Below are 16,913 nucleotides of genomic sequence, written 5' to 3'. Positions count from 1 at the left end.
TTATTAAAAAACATTTAATAAAACATATAATAAAATACTACAACAATGGACATAGGAAAAATTATATAAAAAAATACACAGAATAATAAAATGACCAAATTGGTTAAGATCAATGGTTAGGACCAGCACACTGCGACACCAGGTGAACTGCCCACTCACCGGACGAAAGATAATAACAGGCGGTGGATAATTTAGAGAGTATCTCCTCTCAGCTGCTCACACAGCTACTGCACCGGAACGGATCTGCAGAGGAAGCGTTGCACACGCCAGCCGGCGTGTGTGTGTGTACTCTCTATCTGCGCTCGTAGGATGGATGCCGTGCAGGTGGTAACGATTTCCCAGCAACAGATTCGTCTATGATGTATACCAGCTGATTCGCCTCCGGATCGGCTCGCAGGAGAAGGGACAAGCTCGGCGCCACAGTGGAGGTCCTTACAAGCCACCCTACGCGTTTCGAAAGCGTGCTGCTTTCTTCCTCAGGGGTTCTACAGAAATGTCCGTTAATGTCCTTTAAATAGGAGTCTTAATTAATCCCATTTCACCTGTAGCACGCCTGCACATGCGCAATGAATGTTCCAAAACAGTCAATAAAGTTCAAATCGCACATGCGCAGTGCTGCTTTTTCTTCAAAAGTTAATAACATTTGTTTTAATATATATAACGATTGTATAATGATCTCAGCTGAACATAAAAAAATATATATATACTGTACATAGCTATTACTAAACAGAATAATGAATACACAAATATGATATAAGTGAATAAAATAATGTGAAATTATACATATAGTTTATATGGGAGTAAACCCTAGTAGAATAAATGTAATAATAAATATAGTTAATTATATCTAAAATAATCTGATGTGTATGTGATATATTAAATATAGTGAATATAATAATGTTTTACAGTATGTGTAATATACATAAGTTTAATAGTGTTTTCTAGTGGTCTAATTAGAGATTTTAAGTAATACTATATTAATATATAGAGAACTATAAATGTGATGAATATAATGTAATATAAACTAATAGTGAGGAGTGGCCTATATGAAAAAAGAAAATATTTATTATTTAGCAAATGAATATATAAAATGAATAAACATAATACATGAACACAATATTGCACATTAAATGTATATAATCAATTCTATATGTGGTCTAATGCAACCCAAAAGATTATACACAAAAATTAAGGAACAACTTGGATAAACCTCATAGAAAATCAAGTGACCAAAAAAGCTTTCAAATCGAAGTCAACGTTGAGGCCCAAAGGGGACAGGGTACGGAGTTCAAAGATCCAATAAGATTCCCTCCTCCCCAGTTGGCTCACAGCGTTTCCTCCTCTCCAATTTGGAGTAATGGTCTCAATTGCCTTGCATTTTAAACCTGCAGGATTTTGTGCGTGCACTTGAAGGAAATGATGCCATACGTTGTGCGTAGTTAACCCTCTTTTTATGTTATATACAGTATATGTTCATATAAACGTCTTTGGACAGATCTTGTAGTCATACCCACATATTGCAGACCACAGGGACATTCAAGCAAATAAACTGCAAAGGAACTTTTACTCAATCCAGACTCAATCCAGAATCCCGGTATTAATGTGTTGGTAAGACCTGGTCTACCGTGACAGGATTATTTACTTGTGGGAGCGGTGGCACACTGATTGAGCCTATGGTATAGTCTCCTGCGGGATTCAGTAACATACAGTAGTGGGGGAAACTCATAGATTGCGAGCTCCCCAGACAAATGGCAACTTACACACGCTTCACAAGAGCACTAGATAGTACAACTTTCCCTTTGCCCATATACCTTTGCTAGCAGTCTCATCATGAGTCACCGATCCGGACGGTTCCGATCCTGGGACCGAGCTCGAGTCATGGAACGATGTGAAGGCTATGGACTACCGACAGACGGTTGTTCAAAGGTGCAACTGGAGGAGGACTTGGAGAGTCATGAAGCCAGACTGGCTCCATTGGAGGGGCCTGGCCCCTTAGCTGCTGTGGCAGCAGACACCACTCAGCACGGAGTGCAGGAGGTCAATCCTGCTCCGGACCCACAAGGACATGGGGAGTGAGCAAGTGACCACCTGAATAATAGTGGCTTGGCACCAGAGGGTGCGGAGGAGGTAGTCGCTGCGGCTGCCGGACTTGCCGCCCCTGGGCTCACAGCTCTCCTGGCCGCATGGGGAGAAAGGGCTACAGCAGCGGAGTGTATACAGATGCTTGCCGCAGTGCACGGAAAAGCCCCCCACTCCCACCTTGTCAACGGGGAACAGGATATTACCCGGGTGGACCACCACAGCTTCAGCAAGTTCGTGGATGGCACGGACGAGATCAACGCATTCTTAAATGACTTTGAGACGTAGTGTCACAGATACAGGGTCCCACGACGGGACATGGTGCTGCGATTGCGTCCCTTGTTGTCCGGTAAAGCCAAGCGAACTGTGCAGGGTATTCCACGCGTGGATGCCGTATCCAAAGTATGTAGCTCACACAGTACGCCCTGACCCCAGAAGCATACCGGGGCAAGTTCCAGACTGGGAAAAGATACCCTCGGGAATCCTATGTTGATTATGGAGCCCGCATGTCTTTGCATGGGACCCAGTCTAGGATCCACTGACACCCAGACCCTACCTTCCCCTTCTGCCTCCTGGATCCAACTGCCAGCGCGTGCACATTCGTCCAAATTCCACTTTTTCCTCACTGTGAATCCGTCAGCCCTATTGATTGTGCTGTGCCGCATGATCGGGCCGCCCAAAGGGATCCTGGGATATGTAGTTCCCCTGAAGAGCATGTAGAAGATGGATGGCTGCCGCTTCTACACTCACCCTGCGCATGTGCACCTGTCTCAAATAGCGCCGCACCTCAAGACACTTCTGTACATGCACGAGTTGCTTCTGCGCATGCACGGCTATCTACAATGGCAGCGCCCTGCCTAGGCATCCGCCGCGGAGCTCCATAACACTGGAGCACTCTCCCTGGCCACTTGCAGCCGTAGCCTCCCACATCGGATGTAAGGGAGGAAAATGGGCCCAGCTACATGAGTATATCAGATCACTGGATTTAAGAAGTTATAAAATTCCCAACAAGCAACATCTTCTCTTGACTCACCAAGACTATTCATATTGATAAATCTATAAATCCCTTCAAGATATCCTGTTGCACCGGCATTGGGGCTGTTTGTCTATGTTTCTGCATATTCTGCGTAGAGGCCGTAAGAGATGGTTAAGACCGTCAGGATGGTCCCACAGTATTCTCAGCATGGAAAGACCTGCCAGTGGCTTCTTTAGGTCTGCACCGAAACGTTGGATGCTGCAGTGACTTCTTTAAGCCATTAAATGACATTTTTTGTTACCTTGTAACTACTTTAATATTTTGGTGTTACATAGTTACATAGTGTATGTTTATGGTATATCAGTTTTGTAGTTTACACTGAAATGCAACTGTATATAAACACAATGTATGGATGTTTATACTTTTTTTTCCCAACACCCTGTGTGATGCAAGCAACACACTCACATTACCCCCTGGCAAGTTCCATGCCAGTGTGCTATGGACATGAGACTGGTGATAGACATAATAGCAGCCAATGACAAAAACTGTGGAAGAGGTGGGACTAAGGGGGAGACAAGCCTTAGACACGTGAGTCAGATCTGCATGAGCCTTAATGCCTTCAGGTTCGATCAAGTGTGATCCGGGGCCAGTATGAGTCCCACTGTAAGAAAGCTGAGATTCACTGAAAGGAGAGCAGAACATCCACTGGAGGGAGAGCAGTACCTGGTGCAGCAAGGCCCATCAGATGCGCGCAGGAAAGTGCACAGAGAGTCGATCATCGGAGGGGACCTTCAATGGCAGCAGTTAAAGTGGTACTGAAGCATCTTTGTGAAGTGCATACCTGCAACACTTTAAGTACATTAAGTGCTCCCACTGTGTGCTAGCACCATTATATAGGTCCATATACCCAGGATTGGGTGGTCCACTCTTAACTGACACGGACACACACCTGCACAGCATTTTATTAAATGTTAGAATATTTGTATGTTGTATGATGAGTATCGTTATCCTTTGCTGAGGATTAGGAGGTCTTTAGAACTGGTAAGCATTTCATAAAAGCAGTGTACTTATTCCCCACCCTCTGACCGTGAGCCACATGTGGCATATCGAGAGCCACAAAGAACTCAGGTCCCCACCTCAGCACCACGTGCCAGTTTGAGGCAAAGAGGTAAAAGGGGATGCATTTTATATTGGGTGAGAAGAAGATCTAAATGAATAGAATGATAGCAGAAAAGTTCCACAGTTCCATTTTTATCTCCCTGTTTGAGAGTACATAAGAGGTTAAAAACTCTCTCACTCTAGCAAACCATAAAAAAACAAACCCTAGCGTATAGGTCTGCTAGCTGATGGGAAAGGGGAGGTTTAAAAGGCAGGCAGCTGACTTCCTGCTCTCTCTGCTCTCAATCTGTTTGGGAAACAGGTTGCAGAGCACCTGTCTGGGGGAGAGCCTGAACTCCCTTTCATATACCTGAGATTAAGGACTGCTATGTTATTTTACAGACCTATGCTATTTACTTTGACCTATCTGTTCTTTTTTTTCAACTTTATATTTTATTGAATTTTCAAAAGATACAGACATTTTTGCACAAATTATAAAACACTCCATACGCTCTGTAGCTTGTCCATATCTGTCTGAAATGACAAGACGCAAACACCAATCACACATCCAACATGTACAGGGGGGGAAAGACACACTGGGGAAGAGAGGTATGTGGGTGGGGGAAGAGGGGGTCACTGAGGATCTTCAATCCAACGTCATGCTAGGCACATCTCTACACTTCTCCATCCTTCTTTTGGTTCTGGTGCGGGAGACCTCTGCAGCCTCTTATGCCTTTGCAGGCTTTTATGTATAGAAATGTTCCCTTAACTTCCCGACCCAATCTTGACCTATCTGTTCTAATGCGTTAAACCTAAAAGGATTCTCCATTAACTCCTCTTCCCCCCCAATTAGTTTGAGATTCCTAATACTCTGCTAAAGTTGGTACTGAATCCTGTAACAGTATAACAAGACAGACACACACAGACACACAGACACACAGACACACAGACACACACACATAAATACAGTATTTGCTTGATAAGTAATACTCATTTGTTCTAGTCATCATAACCTGGATACTGTGTGATTAAAAATACAGCATTTCAGTTTCAAGCTGCTGCCAATAACGTTGGAATCAAATATGGTTGAATTTATCTTTATTAAACAATAAACCTAGGTAATTAAATTATAAAACAAAGGAGATAATTCAATATACTGAAAAGCGGCTTATTGCAGAAAACCTCTATTCAACTCAACTGTGATCTGCCTCTTCTGGGTACAATTATTGGGTAATTATTATTATTACAATGAATTTGCCCCAAATGGGAATTTACTGTTCTCATTAAAAGTCATGAAAGCCGGTGCGTTGAAATGTTAAATCACGTTCTTTGCTTTCCACACAGTTTAAAAGTTTTCACAATCACTAATAATGACCAACTTCCTATAAATTATACAGCCACCCTAGGGGTAACTAATTTTTATTGCATAAATAAAACAAAACATCAAATATTATTGAAAATTGGTGATAGACAATCCAGTGAATGTACAGTGTGTGCCTCTCACAGACGTCCTGAAAGCAAGAAAACAAATGTAGGTTTCCGCGGTCTCAAGATGAACTACACCTGTGAATGAGTTAGGATTAGTTTAACTGTGAACAAATAATGGGGCTACAAGCAATACGCTGACAGAGCAAAGGAGTCTGTAAGAAAGAGCACAATGAGATGGAGAATGGAAGGATCCACTGGGGAGGAACTTCTTGTATCTAATCAGCTTCTAGTTACTCAACTGCAAGCTGCTGCTCTCCAGGCTGTACACTGCATACCAGCTGCTTCTGTAAAAGAAGGATATATACATGTATACAGTGTGTACTGCTATACCCAGAAGATATCTGTATAACAGCATTGGAATTGATTGTTTTCTAAGAAACATGCATGTTGTTTTAAAAATGAAACTTTGTATTGTAGCCACAAAAGGCTAAAATCAGGCCAGCAAATCACTGGTAACTATACACTCCACTGAGCAAGACTCACTTTGTGTGTATATTTTATAGGACTTTTACTTTTACATGAGAAATACCACCGATATATTTGCTCCTAATGCAGCGCTTAATTCCCATCACATACACTGTATAAAAATACAGTATATGTATACAAGACACATATAATAGTGCAGAGAAAAATATGCCAACAAATGATTGGATAGGACTGTCCCAACTATCATGGTTGTAATAGTCCTTTATCCTCTGTGTTCTATCCCATCAGTATGTTTCATAAATGTCTTCCAAAAGCAAGTTCTTAATCTGACTCCATTTGCACACCGACCCGATGCACGTTTCACATGGGCTGTGATTTTTCCAGAATACATTTTTATACAGTATATGTGATGAAAATGAAGTGCTGCGTTAGGAGTCAATAATCTCCTTGTGGTTATTTATTGTGTAGGCAGTTACAACCTTATTGTGGTAGTTACTCACACACTATTTAAGGGTCCAATCGGTTCCCTTATTCACGTCTACCATTCACATGGTTTCATAAATCTGTATGTGCAATACAGCTTATTGTTATCCATTCTTATTCTGTTCAACATTTTTTCTTACTGTGTTTAAACCATGTATTTATGTGCAAATATTATTATATTATGATGAAGATTGCATGAATGGGGTATTTTTTCCTACCTAAAAGAGATAAAGAGGATTAAAGCCCTCCAAAGCATTTGTTTACTGTGGCTACACTGGATGCTTAAGTATTTTTTTTAACAATACGCACGGTTGCCTATTTTCTTTTTTTTAAAGATGTCAATCACCTCCATTTAATCAATTAAGCCCATAAGCACTGTTATTCCCAGGATAGAGTGACCCTTTGAATGCATCGTATGACCTTACCACTTATTTATTGTGTTTGTAAATCAAAAAGTGACCAAATAATGAGGGAGTATTTATTCTGCCGTGTGGTACGGGCTGGTTTGGTATTTTACCATTGAAAATCCAATTTGCTACACATATCTGCAATGCAAAACAATAAAATCGTTCACCTATGCAATATATTTTCAATTTGTAAGGGCAGAACATATTGCATATTAATACTCAGAATTTCTCAAATCAGAAGAAAAAGCTTAATAGTATGTAGCGGTCATGTAAAATGGCTACAGTCATCTCACCTGCTGACAGTAAGGCCTGGTAAGTTGTGGGCATGCCAGCAGTAATTATGGAGGTTTTCCCTCACACCCTGGTGAGGTGCCCTATGTATGGATGGGTGTGGTCACAGACTCTGACTCCCTGGTTGGTGATGTCAGAGTTGTGTCAGCCCCCAGAGTGTACATAAGGCACAGCACTGTGTCTAAAAGTTAGTCAAGTGGAGGAGGAGTTCTAGTGAATTCTATTTCAAGTACAAGTTCAGTTATGTTCTAGTAGCTGAAGCAGGAGTCTGTGTCCAGGGACCTGGCACAGAGTAAAGACATCCCGGCTGGGATAGGGAATCCCTAATTAAGGAGACTATACCTTTCAAAGGGAAGTACGGAACTCAATGGAGGGCTAATTACACCCCATTGTGGAGGGCAGCATGGCCCACCGTACAATAAAGATGCTCTTGATTATCAACCCTCTCGTGTACATGTGTGGAGTGATTGTACAGAGAGGAGCACCACAGAGGAGTTCCTCACCAGGACCATCCCCAAGTGACCGAAGGGACCCTGATGAGGTGGAGGCGCTGCACTGGACCTAGGTAGGACTCAAGCACACTACCTCAGCTGCCTGTCTGGACGGGTCCTCCCCATACACCATCATGCGGGAGACTCAGGAGTCCTGTTGCCAACAGGTGCACCACCAGACACTACCACACTGTAATGGGGACTGGTTAGACCACAGGGGCCAATGTGAGATTGGGTGGGTCAGGCCAAGTCAGAAATACCGTTACATTTGGAGGCGAGCTGCTGAGATCAGATCTGTCAACAGGACAGGCTCTAGCTAGGCACACTGGGAAACAGGGAGAGTGTCTGCTGCCACTCTGTGCTGCGTTGGGACGGACCTAGGGGTGGTCAGGGGCTGACAGGGTATTGCCAGTTCGCAAGGACGACCTAGGGGCCTGAAAGGAGTGAGGGGTCTGGAGCTGGGCTATAGCTGACCGAGTCACTTTGAGGTAGTGCTAGTTGGTAGGACGCCAGAAGGGATAGCCTGTTAACGTGGTCAGGAATCCTGGAGAGGGTCTGCGCTAGGCTAACCAAGACAGGTAGACGCCCCAAGTACTGCATGGCAGAGCCAGAGTACTCTAGCCCATTCCAGACACTTACCATAGGGAGCACAGACTGGGAGGAAGGAGTTACAGCAGACACTGAGAGAGTGAGCCTAGCCTGAGGTAGTGCAACATGAGTCCAGCCTAGATCAGGTACACATGTGGTGGTGCATCTGAGCAAATCTTTATTGTACTGGTGTGGTGGCTGCCCCGCAGAACGGAGCCCCATGTACGATAATTGGTACGAGAGCGTGATGACCCAAGGAATGGAGGATCCGCGCGGTGCGGAGAGTCCAAAATGGCGATCGGAGACTGATGGGGAAGGCACACGTGGCATGCGCCCCACTGAAGAGCAAACTGTTGCTGAGCTGTCTATAACTAATCTGCTCTGGAGTGGAGCGAAGGCGGTGGCTGCCCCGTTTTTGTCCTGTCTGGGACACCGAGGTGCCCCCCTTGAGGAGTGTGAGGACATTGTAATAACTGGGGTAGAACACAGTGAGAATGGATGTCAGTGGACGTGCAAACAAATGAACGGTACCTCATCAAGAAAACAAACTGACATTGCAGACTCAAAAGCTATCCAAAATGGCGGCTCCTGCTTGCTAGGGAGACCGCGTGGGCCAGTCGCAGAGAACTTGGCTAATTCAGGACTTGCAAAAAGCTGGCCGGGAATGGCGCGAACAGCAGAGCCCCGCCCTGATGGGGGGCATGGCGCGAAAGCTATGGCTGCGCCTTCATGGACAGTGACTCACTCAGCCCCAGTACTGAGTCAACCGCTTAGTCTATGGGACCCTCCCCTGATTTCAACCAGGGGGAGTGACTTTCAACTATGGCCTGTGGGAATGCACCCACTGGGCCCAGGGACTGATATCCAAACGGCGCCACTACAAGAAGTAGTTCCGGCCGCGGAGGTGCAGTGCAAAAAGGATGGCTATCTTGCACAAAGGGCGGCTGCCAGGAGAAGGCGGGAACTAGCTGCGGGAAAAGAACCCCACCCTGATGGGGATACTGACGCGAAAACGCAGACCGCGCCCACCAGGACTGAGAAAAGCGCGGCCTTAATTAAGGGGCATGCTATTCCCCTGTGGGACCCGCCCATCATTGCAACCCCTGGGGGCGGGTTCCAGCTATGTCAGCAGAAGGAGGAGCCGAAGCAGGGAGTGGCTGATCCAGCAACTTCTATCAGTCAGTTGCGAGGAACCACTGACCTGGACAGACCGGTACAGAGAGTGGCTCCTATTAAAAGAATGGCCTGCTCCTCCACTGTGGGCACTATGGTCTCCACCCAGCCTTACTCGGTACCCGGCGGGCTACTGGTAGTCAGGGTGGCTAACACCGAGACGGTGGTCGGGCTCTGCCTTCAATGCGGGCTGCCCGGAGGCACTGTTAACACTGCGGCACGTTGCCCACACTGCGGGACTTTATATCTGTGGCCCATGCCCACGTTCATCCCGATCCAACCTGCTGACCCCCTGGGGGATACGGCTAGGCGCCCTGCCGAGTCCCCTGGTGCACTGTGGATCAGTCGTGCAAGTCCCGGAGAAAGGGGACTGGAGTCGATCAAATCGACTGGGTCAGCAGCAACCGAAACGGTCGGGTCACTCCCCGACCGAGCAGAGAAAAGACTTTCGCCCCGATCGGTGACCCCTAAGTCGGGGAAGGGAGACTACTCCGATGAGGATCTCCGCGAGCTAGCGGTGGTAAAATCGGGGCCCAAGAAAGAACAGGGAAGGACGACACCCCGTGGGGTGAGTGGCAGCTTGGAGAACAGGGCGTCCCCCGCAGATCAGCGAGCCGAGAGACGGAGTCCCTCCGCCCCAGGATATGGCGGCGACGGGCGAGAGACGCCTACACCCCTGCGGACTGGTAAGAGAAGCCCAATCACTTACCTTGTCCCGGCAGACAGCGTAGCGGTAGAAAGGCCGTGCCAGGCCCAAGACGCACGTGTAGAGACGACACCACTTCCGGTGGAGACGACGGCGGGGCTTCCGGATGTCGTCATCGAGGAAGAGATCCCGCATGGGGGTCCAACCCAAGATGGCGGAGCTTCCGGTTCCGGGGAGGACATCACTTCCGGCGGAGACGGACTGGGGAGAGACAGCGCAGTTGCGCTACAGAGGGCATTTCTCGGGGTGGGGGAGAGTTAGGTAAGGCCGCGGTAGGCCGGTGGTTGCCTCCTGTGACCACCAAACCAGAGAAGAAGGCCCTGGGATCATCACGGTGGTCCTTGCCACGGTCGGCACGGACATCGGGGGTATTCTCTGGGGGGGATGCGGACGAGAGCGATTCAGGGGATTCGCATAGGTTCAAAGAACACCGTTGGTGGGCCCCACTCTTTGAAGGCTATGTGGCCTGGATGGACCGCACTCGGTTTCTCATCCGTAGGGAGGAGATAGTTGATTTTTGGTGGGCGGAAGGAGAATTCACCCCTGAGCAGCGAGATAGGGAGTTGCAGGATCAGTGGATAAAGATAGAGCACAGGGAGATAGAGCCCATGGGTCCCGACACACTGTCAGATCCTGTGGATCCGGACGAACCCCTGTCATGGGTGCTACATGGGAGGGCAGGTAATGCTGATCTGACCAGGATCAGTAGAGCTGAACGGGCAATAATGGCTCGATATAAGTCATCCCACGGGTTGGAGTACCCTTATGTCCCTGAGCCCATCATGGAGGAGATAGAGGAGAACAGAGGAAGATGGCTCAGGGAGACCATCGAGATGTATTTGGTTAATAAGGGGAGCGCAGTTACAGGAAGAAAGGCTGAGGACAGGATAGATCACCTGATGAGAGTATGGAGTATAGGGAGGAACATATACAAGCACAGGGTGACCTATAAGCCAGAGAAGGGACTGCCTAGACATTATCATGTCACGGTCCTGGAAATGGGTGGACGAGAGGTTAGGAAACCTGACCCGAGTCACTATTATTAGGGGGTACTAAGACATTACGCGGGCTCGTGGCTGCTGGTCGGGGCGGGCTTGGCGGAATGTACTGTAGTCATTTTCCTGTTATAGTATGTAAATTTGTGTGATGTTAACGATTATGTTTTGTGTTACAGTGCTTCCTGGAGGAAGGTATGCAAATTTAGGTCCCAGCGAGGACGATGGGATTCACCAGGGGGAGAATGTAGCGGTCATGTAAAATGGCTACAGTCATCTCTCCTGCTGACAGTAAGGCCTGGTAAGTTGTGGGCATGCCAGCAGTAATTATGGAGGTTTTCCCTCACACCCTGGTGAGGTGCCCTATGTATGGATGGGAGTGGTCACAGACTCTGACTCCCTGGTTGGTGATGTCAGAGTTGTGTCAGCCCCCAGAGTGTACATAAGGCACAGCACTGTGTCAAAAATTTGTCAAGTGGAGGAGGAGTTCTAGTGAGTTCTAGTTCAAGTACAAGTTCAGTTATGTTCTAGTAGCTGAAGCAGGAGTCTGTGTCCAGGGACCTGGCACAGAGTAAAGACATCCCGGCTGGGATAGGGAATCCCTAATTAAGGAGACTATACCTTTCAAAGGGAAGTACGGAACTCAATGGAGGGCTAATTACACCCCATTGTGGAGGGCAGCATGGCCCACCGTACAATAAAGATGCTCTTGATTATCAACCCTCTCGTGTACATGTGTGGAGTGATTGTACAGAGAGGAGCACCACAGAGGAGTTCCTCGCCAGGACCATCCCCAAGTGACCGAAGGGACCCTGATGAGGTGGAGGCGCTGCACTGGACCTAGGTAGGACTCAAGCACACTACCTCAGCTGCCTGTCTGGACGGGTCCTCCCCATACACCATCATGCGGGAGACTCAGGAGTCCTGTTGCCAACAGGTGCACCACCAGACACTACCACACTGTAATGGGGACTGGTTAGACCACAGGGGCCAATGTGAGATTGGGTGGGTCAGGACAAGTCAGAAATACCGTTACAAGTATATTATTTAGTAAGTGATCTCTATGAAATAGACAATGGGGACTATTCATTAAACTGCAATAGTGCTGATCGGGGCAGTATAGTACAAACTTCCATGTGATAGTGCCTTGATCGGCATTATTTTGCATTTATGAAATAACCCCAATAAATTGATGACCCATCTGGCAGTAAATGGGTTGGGGATTATATTTCACCTTCATTAAATGTACAGTATGTTTGTGTCTGCTTTGCCATTCTAACTGTGCCTCTCTTCTTTCTTTCTTGTTTTCATCGCCCCTAAGCAGTGCTAAGAACATAGTCTTTTAAAACAACATATCAATGTAAGAAAGATTTAACACCCAGTGTGTGAAAAATAGACAATCTATTTCTAGTTTCTTTGTGTCCATTTGAATTGAATGTTATCTGGCAAATATCCATTATTTCTCTCATCTGATTACACTGACATCATTTTTTTGGTCAGTAAAATTGACATATTGTTAAACAATCTAGATATTTACCATCTGGACGTCCAGTTGTGAAATCGTTGCTGGATTTGGCAGAAATTCTCTGTTTTTGAGTACACTTCACAGCTCTGTGGCATATATCTAGAAGTGTCTGTTTGAGCTTCTTATTGCAGAAGATCAGAACCGCAGAGTGCAGAAACGGATAGGCAGAAGTCAAAATATAGAGGAAAATAAACCAAGGACTTCTTAATGTCAGCACCCGGGAAAATATCACATTCATGCTGGTGAAAAAAATGATATTTAGGAAAAGGAAGAAGACCATACTTTTTACTACTCTGAAGTGAGTGTCCAAGCTGGGGCTTCTAATGCCCATGCCACTGCTTCTCATCTGCCTGGTGTGCATCCAAAGCGATTTAATTAAAAGGAAAGTTGCAACACAAAATATGGTGAATGGCAGCGAAGATCCTAAGCCGTACATAATGTACTGGTTGGTATAATATTCCACCACAATAATATCTTGCACAGTGCTGTTTTTCAAGAGGTTGTTTGTTGAATTGCTGTAGTTCAAGTTAAAAGCATACCAGCCGAAGGGGAGACTGGAAGCCAGAGAAGTCAGCAGAGATGCCAGAAGTAACCATGGGACTAGTTTGTTGATCCGGACTTTCACATAGATGAATAAGAAATGGTTGTAGTTTGTGATTTTAACGCAGTAGTATACACAGAGCACCGTGGCAAACCAGAGACTGGAGAAGTTCACAAACATACTTACAACCAAAAAAATGACATTAAAATACATCTGCAAATATAACTTTGGTAAATATATACGAAATATATTATGCAACATAATACCCCATTGGTAACAAACTCTGGACAACCCCAGAGACACCAAGATTTTGTCACCGGTACCCAGGCGCTTAAATGTTATCCATTCCATGGAAGTTGTGGCCACGATAAATGAATTTAGTGTAATCCCCAAGATGAACTCAATCCACAGCAGGACTAAGAAAAACATACGCAGAAGGAAATCCATTGTCTTGCCTTTGAACTTGATTGTTCTTCACAAATCACTAATTCTGAAACTCTGACACGAGATCACATCAGTGGCTGAGACAGACAGACTTTGGTTCCCACTTAAGCTGCCATCACGGTTATATAGAGCTACCAAGCCTTGTTATTTACATTACCCACGCATATTCTGTGAGTTAGTTTGATTATGATGCAAATCTACAATTCCATCAATTGTGGATTGGAGGTTTTGCATGTGGTGTATGTTACACTTGAGTTAGCATTAGCTATTTTAAAAGATTTATTACAACCACAGCCATCACTCTTTATTTGTTTGCTTTCAAGTAAATATCTTCACTGGCTCCCCATATTTTTTTCATTCAAAGAAATAAAAAAGGTACATCCTTGCTCATGTCAAAAAGTTAGGGTATCTCTTGATTCTCCACCCAATAACACTCCATCACTCCTCCGTCAACTCTCACCTTCTTTGTTTAAATGTTAAGCTCCACTGAACAATTGCTCAATCATTATGTTACGTTATAGTAGATGAGGTGGAAAAAGACATACGTCCATCAAGTTCAACCTATGCTAAATTTAGATGACCGATAACGTTTATCCTATATTTGTACTTAGAGTATATTGATTCAGAGGAAGGCAAACAAAAAACACAGTGAAATATCATCCAATGATATTTCATAAGGGAAAAAATAAATTCCTTTCTGACCTGAAATATTGGCAATCAGATGACTCCCTGGATCAACAGCCTTCTCATGTTTATGTTTTTGGTATATCCCTGTGTTGCAGGCTTCCCCCTAGCCCCCCTTACCACTGCAGGAGAATGGGGACCCCCGTGGTATGTCGGGGAGCTGCGGGGGCTGCCGGCGACCTTAGTTACAGGGCATCGCCATCTTGTAGGAGCTCATGGTTGCGCAGTGTAGTTGCACACGCGCTGTACAGTTCCAGGAGTGCCGGCGGCAAGGTTAAGGTTGGCGTGAGGTCACCGCGGTAGACATTACAGGATTGCGAGTGCGCAGTAAAGATAGCGCACGCGGTTCCAATGCTACAGATGTCCTGAGTGGACTACAATTCCCAGCAGCCTCTGGGGATTGCCCTTTTACCCACATCACGTGCAGCCAGCCAGCAAATAAGGTTTTGCAGCTTCTCCTGTGGAGGAAGGCTACAATGTTGCGGGACCACATTTGTCAGTTGCAGCTGGGAGCAGGAAGGGGAAGGAAGGGTGTAGGGAGCAAGTGGCTCCTATACCAGGTAAGGTTCCCCTGGTCCCAGACAGGCCCCAACTCCCCACCAGGTTAGTGGGTAATTAATAAGGGATGGCCCCTAGGTTAGGGACTCTGCCCTTAGGTGTGTGTAATCTTGTCAGTGACATAGCTGTCGTGCTGTGTGCTCTGACTAGAAGACACAGTGTGGCCTTAAGTGCAGCCACAGCCGTTAGCTTTGGCTGTGTCAGTGAGAGGCCCCTCATAGGAAGAAGGGGGTTGCTTTCTAGTTGTTCAGTGTGTGTTATATCACCAGTGCCAGTTGCACGTGGTGAGCTGCCAGAGTCTGGGATCAGACAGAAGTTACAGGGAGAGATATTCTTCGAGCAGGGACTAGGGTAGAGGTATACCCCAGGGCCCACTTAGTCCCCTATGACACCAGAGGAAGCTGTATGGTATGAGGTTGGCCTTAGGACAGGGACACCTTCACCATCTTTAGAGAGCAAGAGGGATGCTGTCTGACAGCACCTGACTGTGTTAAAGGAGCATTCCGGCTGGAGATTCCTTTCCTGTGGAGTCAGTGTATGCCTCCATTCCTGCAGAGAGCAGCGCCGCACGCCGTGGGATCACTGTGCGGTGTTGCTGAGTTCCAAGGATTTTCCTGACCAGGACTGGTCAGGGAGGTAGTATACACAGGGAACACAGGGAAGCGCTATCCCTCACACTCACACTGGTCTTTATTGTTGTGGACAATCAAGAGACTGAGGGGAATGTGATGATGGACATGTGGGTGAGGGGATGGTACTGTATGCATTCAGAGTGATGCACTGTTATTGATATATTGTTTTGATGTTATGCAAAGAGGTGTTATTGGAGTCACAGTTCATGCTCAGTAAATACTGTTTATTCACACGGTGTGTATTTACTGTATGTGGGTTCTGGTGAGGGCACACTCCCACCCCGTTGGGATCCCTCATCAGTGGAGGCGCTGCACCGAGTGTAAGTACATACCCCAGGTTCCCCGTGGTGGAAGCTCAGCCCTCCTGGTGGCCAAACAGGTACCGCACCACATTGAGAAGTAGTCAGATACACCTACCCCCCTCAATCTCACTTAGGGGGGGGGGGAAGAGGGCTACACCTGTATACCTTTCCTTTCTAAAAAGATGTCCAACTTTTTTTTGAAGATATCTAGTGTATTTGCCATCGCACTCTCCATGGGTAATGAATTCCACATTTTAACTGCCCTTATCGTAACAAACCCTTTCCTTTATTGCTGGTGAAAACTCATTTCCTCCCACCTTAAGGAATGAACCTGTGTCGTTGGTACTACCATTGGGATGAATTATTTATTTATACAATGCTTTTCCAGGGAGTAATACATTGACAGTTACCCCTCGTTTTAAAGTATGTCCTGGGAGTTATGATAACAATAGTTCTTTTGATAGCTCTTTGTATTGTCCCTGAATATATTTATATATAGTTATCGAATCCCCTCTTAGATGCCTCTTTTCTAATGTAAACAAATCTAATCTAGCTATTCTCTCATCATAAATCAGATTATCCATCCCCTTTATTAATTTGTTGGCTCTTCTCTGCACTTTCTCTAGTTTCGTAATGTCTTTTCTATGGAGTGGTGCCCAACATTGTACTCCATATTCAAGGTGTGGTCTTACTAATGCTTTATAAAGAGGCATAATTATGTTTACTCGCCTTCCATCTATTGTCCGTTTAATGGAAGATAAGATCTTGTTTGACTTTGTAGCTACTGCATGACTTTGGGCACCATTGCTAAGCCTGCTGTCTACAAGTACTCCTAAATCCTTCTCCCACAAGGATTCTCCTAATTTAACCCCATTTAATTTGTAAGCTGCCTGCTTATTCTTGTTGCCCATATGTATAAACTTGTATTAAGATAGAGAGAATAGGCTAAAGCGCTCCAATGCAGGTATAATTGAAAAAAGTAAGCCAAACAACTAATCCAAAGTCTAAGGAATGAGTAATGATATT

The 16,913-nt window shown here is 45.8% G+C and overlaps 1 protein-coding gene across 1 annotated transcript; it reads right to left on the bottom strand.

Annotated features, from left to right (window-relative positions):
* Nucleotides 1-3,684: 3,684 nt before the first annotated feature.
* Nucleotides 3,685-13,447, bottom strand: LOC142492456 (taste receptor type 2 member 40-like). The gene is made up of 2 exons (XM_075595091.1): nt 12,739-13,447; nt 3,685-3,737 (listed from the first exon to the last, which is right to left on the bottom strand). Exons 1-2 carry the CDS (start codon nt 13,445-13,447, stop codon nt 3,685-3,687), a joined length of 762 nt encoding a protein of 253 aa, XP_075451206.1.
* Between the last annotated feature and the right edge of the window lie 3,466 nt (nt 13,448-16,913).

This window comes from Ascaphus truei, chromosome 4 (assembly GCF_040206685.1).
Source record: "Ascaphus truei isolate aAscTru1 chromosome 4, aAscTru1.hap1, whole genome shotgun sequence".
Taxonomy (NCBI): domain Eukaryota; kingdom Metazoa; phylum Chordata; class Amphibia; order Anura; family Ascaphidae; genus Ascaphus; species Ascaphus truei.
Note: the sequence above shows the minus strand (reverse complement) of the source record. Positions and strands in the feature narration are given on the sequence as shown.

Bases quoted from the DNA above. Each gene is read 5' to 3' on its own strand.
- LOC142492456 (XM_075595091.1), bottom strand. From the start codon at position 13,447: ATGTTTGTGAACTTCTCCAGTCTCTGGTTTGCCACGGTGCTCTGTGTA. The intron at 3,738-12,738 runs GTAAATATCTAG...CTCTCCTTTCAG, and splicing joins CACAACTGGACGTCCAGATG to TGAATCTCAGCTTTCTTACA.